This window comes from Mus pahari, chromosome 19 (genome assembly GCF_900095145.1).
Source record: "Mus pahari chromosome 19, PAHARI_EIJ_v1.1, whole genome shotgun sequence".
Taxonomy (NCBI): domain Eukaryota; kingdom Metazoa; phylum Chordata; class Mammalia; order Rodentia; family Muridae; genus Mus; species Mus pahari.
In genome coordinates this window covers 2071142-2078916 of record NC_034608.1, presented here as the reverse complement: position 1 = coordinate 2078916, position 7775 = coordinate 2071142, and the positions used below count along the sequence as shown (strand labels likewise).

General features: G+C 39.9%; 1 protein-coding gene across 1 annotated transcript; it reads left to right on the top strand.

Moving 5' to 3' along the window:
* Positions 1 to 1856: 1856 nt before the first annotated feature.
* On the top strand, positions 1857 to 2813 carry LOC110337012 (vomeronasal type-1 receptor 4-like). The gene has a single exon (XM_021219758.1). It carries the CDS (start codon positions 1857 to 1859, stop codon positions 2811 to 2813), a length of 957 nt encoding a protein of 318 aa, XP_021075417.1.
* Positions 2814 to 7775: the final 4962 nt, after the last annotated feature.

The following is a 7775-nucleotide window of genomic DNA, read 5'->3' as shown; positions in this document are numbered from 1 at the left end:
TTCCAACCTGCATGGCGATGGTATGTCTGGAAGGACTTGATGTCAGCCAGATATGGCAAGGTGAAACCATACTGTAAAGGGGCTGGAGAGATGGCTCAGTGGTTAAGAGCACTGACTGCTCTTCCAGAGGTCCTGAGTTCAAATCCCAGCAACCACATGGTGGTTCACCACCATCCATAATGAGATCTGANGCCCTCTTCTGGGGTGTCTGAAGTCAGCTACAGTGCACTTATATATAATAAATAAATAACTTTTTTTAAAAAAGCATATTATGTGATGTACATGCACACCCCTGGAAATAAACCTAACATATCTCTTGATTTCCCCCTGAAGAGCACCTTTCTACACCTGATGCCAATACCACTTTACCACTTAAATCCTCCCTAAGGAAACAAAAAAAAACTTCTAACTTTGGCTCTACGACTCATTATGATAAAACAAACTCTTGGGCATCATCAATAATTATCAGAAAGTGAAAATGGTGATTTGCCTTTGGGATAAATGTGTTTTCTTTCATTAAAAGTTTTCCAATATACCATACAGTCATATTCAGTAACACCACAGATGACAAGGAATGGACTGTCTGAGGGATTTCAGAACCTGACACTGCCCCTTTATGAGCTCTGATATCTGGCTTCATCCAGCAATCCGCACAGCACTTTATGGGAGAGGAAGGCACTTCTCTGAATCTGTCTTAGGAAATGGATACACAAAGATGTTCCTCAAAGGGAGAGGAACTCAGAGCTACATTTCTTCAGTAGCTGTTCAGGAGCTGGCCTACATCTCTGTGAGCAACCCCATCTTTGCTGGTCCTAAACAGGTGAGAAATCTGTAAGTTGAGATTTCTGCTTAAAGTTCTCTTCTCCCTCCTACAATCCACGGTGTCTTCCAAAGTCAACACTGGTCATTAGAATGGTTTTGACTTTCTCTACCTAACTTACCTAATTATGTCAATGATTTCATTGGTCTAAAGACATGTCTATTTCATGGCTTAGCACTTATTTGAAAATGTACTTTAATGTGACATATATACATTAGGTAACAGGTTTTTAGTTGTTGGTTGGAGGTTTATTCTTCTTATAGGGAAAAATAAAGTAAATTGCAGATGAAACATGAGCTTTATAAAACAAGTATTCAAAAAATCTGTGTGGGCAAAGCATTTAATGGTGATGGTGGTAATGTCCAAATCCCCTGGAACTGGAGTTACACACAGTTATAAGTAGCCATGACAGTGGTAGAAATTGAACACAGGTCATCTGGAAGTGCTCTTAACTACAGAGAAGTCTCTCCAACACTTGATCAAATTTTTTAAAGATATACTTATTTTATTTTATGCCTGTTACTGTTTTGCTTGTGTGCATGACTGGAAATACATGAATAAAGTGCCACGAAGCTGAGCAGTGGTCATTAGATCAAGAATCATCTCTTCAACAACAAATTTGTATGTCTTAACACACTGTTATGACATGAGGGATGATGTCAATTCTCATAAAGCAAAAATGCACTCCTGTCTACAAACATTAATGCATACATATGCACAGCCCATGCTGTGTTAAAAAGTGTGTCATCCTGTTGACCAACAGAGATAGAGTTGCATTACACACACACACACACACACACACACACACACACACACCACTTACATCATGAGTGAAGGGAAAGGAAATTAAGTGTGAAGCTGATATTCTGGATCAATGTCCATTCATTGTTTTCCAGAAAAATCTCCTGCAGTCTGTCAAAGCAGTGCCAGATTTAAAAAAAAAAGGCTCCAAATCAAATGAAAATCTCAGATAATTGAGAAGATTCTTGAAGACAACACTGTCCAACCTGATCCTTATACCACTTACACCATCTCCATGGTGTCTCAGAATAAAACCCTGAAAACCATGGAAGANTTGGCTCTTCAGATCCTTTTGCTTTGCCAGGTTGTGGTTGGGACTGTGGGCAACATCCTTCTGTTTGTCCATAATTTCTCTCCAATCTTGACTGACTCCCGACTGAGGCCCATACAGGTCATTGTAATCAACTTGGCTCTGGCCAATGCATTCATGCTCCTTCGCTCAACATATTCACATGACCTGATTGATTTTGTTCCAAGGAAGCCTCCAACTGACCTCAAATGTAAACTTGCACACTTCTTTCACATGGTGGCTCGAGGCACAAACATGTGCTCCACCTGTGTCCTCAGCACCTACCAGTTTGTCACTCTTGTTCCTGGTAACTGGGCTAGGGTCATGATCAGAGAAATATCCCCCAAGGTAGTGAGATACTCTTGTTACAGTTGTTGGTTGTTCAGTGTCTTAAATAATGCTTACATCCCAATGAATGTCAGTGGTCCACAGAAATCACACAATGACTCTGATTCTAAAGGCAAAATGATGTGCTCTATCTCTCTGGTCAATGTAGACATGAATGTCTTGCCGTTTTCCCATGACATCATATTTATTGGCATCATGGTCTGGACCAGTGTCTCCATGGTGATTCACCTAAACAGACACCACCAGAGAATGCACTACATACATAATCCCAATCAGAGCAACAGAGGCCATGCTGAGACCAGAGCAGCCTACACCATCCTGATGCTAGTGGTCACATTTGTGAGCTTATATATTCTAAATTGTATTTGTGTTTTATTTCACATTTCCTTTGTGGAATCTCGGCTCTGGTTGAGAGATGTCATAGAATTTCTGGCTATAAGTTTCCCCACCATTTCTCCCTTACTGATGATATTTAGGGATCCTAGGGGTCCTTGCTCTCTGTTCTTCATTGTGGGGCTGGAAATCCATGTGACTGGGAAAGTCATTACAAAGTAACAGTAAAGTCAAAACATGTCCAACCCCTGAAAAATCTTATCCTGACACCAGCAGGAGAAGGACTGATCCTGCCTTGCTCTAGGACTGCATCTACTCAAACACAGAGCCAGTCCATCCCCCAGCTCTGCCACCCTGAGGTAGCCATGTAGCCCTGTAGCCTAGTGGCCAGTATGCAGGGTAAGCTTCCTATCTCCTTATAAGAATATGTCCAGCTAGCACCAGGAATTCCTAATCATGCAAATGAAGCAGTCCCAGCAACTTGGCCACTGCCAATGATGTACACTCATCCCAAAAAATCCTACCCTCTCTCGGAGGATTATGTAGACCATTCCACCCCTAATAAAGATGTCTGTTTCACTGAAAACCATCTTGAGAGAAGGCTGTTTCTCCTGGACTCAACACGGCTGCTAACATGCCTTCACAAATAAGCCTGCTTATTGGTTTTATAAAGGACAGCTACTTATTTCTTTGACATACTTTTCTATCCAGCCACTTTGCAGAAGTTATTTATTAGCCGTAGGAGTTCTAATATATAATTTATAGGGTTGCATATATATATATTATCATGTAACCTATGAATGGTGATACTTTGACTACTTCCTTTCCAATTTGTATCCCATTGGTTTCCTTCTGTTCTCTTATTGCTCTCGTTAGGACCTCAAGTTCTGTATTGAATAGAAAGGAAGAGAGTGGGCAGCCTGGTCTTTTCCCTGATTTTAGTGTGATTGCTTTCATTTTCTCCCTATTAAATTTGTTATTAATTCTTGGCTTTCTGTATATTGCTTTTATTGTTTGGTATATGTGCCTTGTATTTCTGAATCCTCTAAAACTTTTAACATAAAGGGGTGTTCGATTTTGTCAAAGAAATTCTCACCATTGAATGAGACAATCCTGTGCATTTTTTCTTTCAGTTTGTTTCTATGGGGATTACATTGATAAATGTATATATATATCGAGCCATCACTGCATCTCCAAGATGAAGCCTATTTGATCATGCTGGATAATGTGTTTGATGAGTTCTTGGACTTGATTTGTGAGTATTTTCTTGAGTATTTTTGCATCTGCGTTCATAAGAGAAATTGGTCTGAAATTGTATTTCTTTTTCTAAAATTAGATATTTTCTTCATTTACATTTCAAATGCTATTCCTTTCCTAGTTTCCTCTCTGGAAAGCCCCTATACCCTCACCCTCCCCCTGCTCCCCAACCCACACACTCCCACTTCCTGGCCCTGGCATTCCCCTATACTGGGGCATAGAATCTTTGAAAGACCAAGGGCTGCTCCTACTATTGATGGTCGACTAGGCCATCCTCTGATACATATGCAGCTAGAGACACGAGCTCTGAAGGTACTAGTTAGTTCATATTGTTGTTCCTCCTATAGGGCTGCAGACCCTGTCTGCTCCTTGGGTACTTTCTCTAGATTCTTCATTGGAGACTCTGTGTTCCATCCAATAGATGACTGTGAGCATCCACTTCAGTATTTGCCAGGCACTGGCATAGCCTCACAGTAGACAGCTATATCAGGGTCCTGTCAGCAAAACCTTGTTGGCATATGCAATAGTGTCTGTGTTTGGTGATTGTTTATGGGATTGATCTCTGGGTGGGGCAGTCTCTAGATTGTTATGCCTTCAGTCTCAGCTCCCAACTTTGTCTCTGTAACTCCTTCCATGGGTATTTTGTTCCCCACTCTAAGAAGGAACAAAATATCTACAAGTTGGTCTTCCTTCTTCTTGAGTTTCATGTGTTTTGCAAATTTTATGTTGGGGTAGTCTAAGTTTCTGGGCTAATATCCACTTATCAGTAAATATATATGATGTGTGTTCTTTTGTGATTGGGTTACCTGACTCAGGATGATATACTCCAGATCCATCCATTTGCCGAAGAATTTCATAAATTCATTGTTCTTAATAGCTGAGTGGTACTCCATTGTGTAAATGTACCACATTTTCTATATCCATTCCTCGGTTGAGGGACATCTGGGTTCTTTCCAGCTTCTGGGTATTATAAGTAAGGTTGTTATGAACATAGTGGAGCATGTGTCCTTATTACCAGTTGGAACATCTTCTGGGTATATGCTCAGGGGTGGTATTGCTGGATCTTCCAGTAGTACTATGTCCATGAAATTGTATTTCTTAGTTGAGTCTTCCTGTGGTTTAGATATCAGGGTGACTATGGCCTTGTTGAATGAGTTTTGCAATGTTGCTTCTATTTCTATTTTGTGAGATAGTGTTAGGAGTATTGTCATTAGCTCTTCTTTAAAGACCAATTTAGTTCTGCTTAAAGCCATCTGGCTCTGGGCTTTTATTTTGCTGGAAATATTTGAAGATTGCTTCTAATTCTTTAGTGGATATAGGACTTTTTACTTTATTTTCCTGATCCTCATTCAACTTTGATAAATGGAGTCTATCAGGAATAACATCCATTTAACTTAGATTTTCCAGTGTTGTGGAGTACAGGCTTTTAAAATAAGACCAAATGATTCTTTGGATTTTCTCCATGTCTGTTGTTATATCTCCCTTTTCATTTCTGATTTTGTTTATTTGGATATTGTCCTGCCTTTTACTTATTTTGGCTAAGGGCTTCTCTATCTTAATGATTTTCTCAAAGAACCAGCTCTTGGATTTGTTGATTCTTTCAGTCACTTTCTTTGTTTCTAATTCATTGAGTTCAACCATGAAGTTTGTTATTTTCTGCCATCTACTTCTTTTGGGTGTGTTTCTATCTTTTATCTAAAGGGCTCAGGAGTACTATTAAGTTGCTAGTATGCAATCTCTCCAGATTCCCTATGAAGGTGCTTCCTGCTATGAACTTTCCTCTCAGCACTCCTTTCACTGGGTCAAGTTTGGGTATCTTGTGCCTTCATAGAAGGAGAAAAAAATCATCCTGAGTAAGGCTATCCCAACCCAGAAAAATAAGTGTGGTATGTATTCCCTTATGAGTGGATATTAGCAGTTAAGTAAAGAATAATCACACTACAATTCACAGACCTGAAGAAGCTAAATAAGAAAAGGGACTTAAGGGGGTACATGGATCTTCCTGTAAAAGGGAAATAGAACAGATTTTGCAGTTGAACTACAGACAGGTCTGCAGGGAAACATGGGGAACCATATAGAAGAAAGATGGCTAAAGAGAGAGAAAGAGAGTATGGGAGAGAGACACATGGAATTGGAGGTATTTGGGGAGTGATGTAGAAACCTAGTACAATGGAAATTTCCTTGAATATAGAAGTATGACCCTAGTTAGGACTTCAAGCAATGGATGGTTCAGAGTGTGTTCTGACAATCTTCTGTAACCAAAAAAGCTCCTAGTGGTGAAACTGGTCCACCAATCCAGCCACAAAACCTTCCAAATACAACCTGTCCTTTCTTCAAGTTGTGCTGCAGCAATGATGGTCCAGAGCTTGTGGATGTGAGCAACCAATGGCTGATTTATCTTGAGGCCCACTCAACAAAAAAGGAGCCCATTTTTGACATTGCCTAGATGCAGAGAAATTGGAAGCTGGATATCACAAAAACCTAGTCACTACTGGCAAAAAGAAAGAAAGAAAGTCTAATGAAAACATTCCTAATGATATTCTGTATTCACACAGTCTTTCTACAGCACCTGCTGATAGCAGAGGCAGAGGGACACAGCCAAACATTAGATGGAGCTTGGGGAACGCTGAGAAAGAGGTGGAGAAAAAAACTATAGGAACCTGAGTGGTCAAGGACACCAAAAGAACAAGGCCCATAAAATCAACTAAGCAAGGCTTATAGGGGCTAACAGAGTGAAGTCAATCACAGAGCCAGCATTGGTCTGACCTGGGATTTCTGGAAAATGTTATTGATTTTTAGCTTCGTATTTTTGTGAAACTCCTAACATAGGAAGTGGGTCTGTCTCAGACTCCTTTTCCTCCTACTGGAATACCTCATCCAGCCTTCATAGGAATAACTTGTGAAATAGTTCAGTAGCTAAGATCAGTTTCTATTTGTGCACAGGAAATAAATTCTATTCCCAGAACCCACTTGGCAGCTAACAACTATTGATAACTACAATTTCAGAGGGCCCAATGTCCTTTTATGCCTTTCATGGACACTGCGCATATGTGGAACATGGACACCCAGTGTATCACACTTACACATAAATAAAAATAAATAAGTCTTGTTTTTGGATCTGACACTTGAGGTTTTACTTTTTGTCTTTGAAATTCAGAACAAAGATCCTTGATTTATAACTTACCTGTTTGTCTTTTCTCATTTCTCCTGACACTTTTCATGAATTTATTTTCTATTGCTTTATAATCTTCAGTCATTTCAATATTTAAGTTAACGGTGTTAAAACATGTGAAAATTAGTACATGTTTTTTGCATTGTACTAAGGGTTCAAAGACTTATGTTTTAGCTAGAATCACTGATGGGAACTTCATAGAGTATTTAGTAATGTCATGGTAATTCTGTCTGAGTTACAGCAGGTCACACGGTATTATTTTATCTAAGAAGCTGTCATCATGAACAAACAAACAAGGGTCAATTCCAGGCCTTATGTGATAATCGGTGGCACACACACTGAGCCAAATTCTCTGCTGAAAACATAGACGTTTTCTACTTAGAAACAATATTCCTGAAACAAAAAGAGGTTTGGCAACTCAACACCCCTGGTTAAAGGTCATTTCTCCACTAGATCCATGTCAATTGCTTGTTACTCCTAGAGTAAAAACTAACATTATTACCTTTGAAAAAATAACTATTCTATCTGTAATGATTTTGAAGCGCCTGGCCCAGGAAGCGCCACAACTAAAAAGTGTGGCCCTCTTGGAGTAGGTGTGGGCTTTTTGGAGGGAGTGTGTCAGTGTGGACATGGACAATGAGATTCTCCTCCTAACCACACGGGGGCAGTCTTCTGCTCGCAGCCTTCAGATGAAGAGGTAGAACTCTCAGCTCCTCCTGTACCATGCCTGCCTGGAAGCTGCCATGCTCATGCTT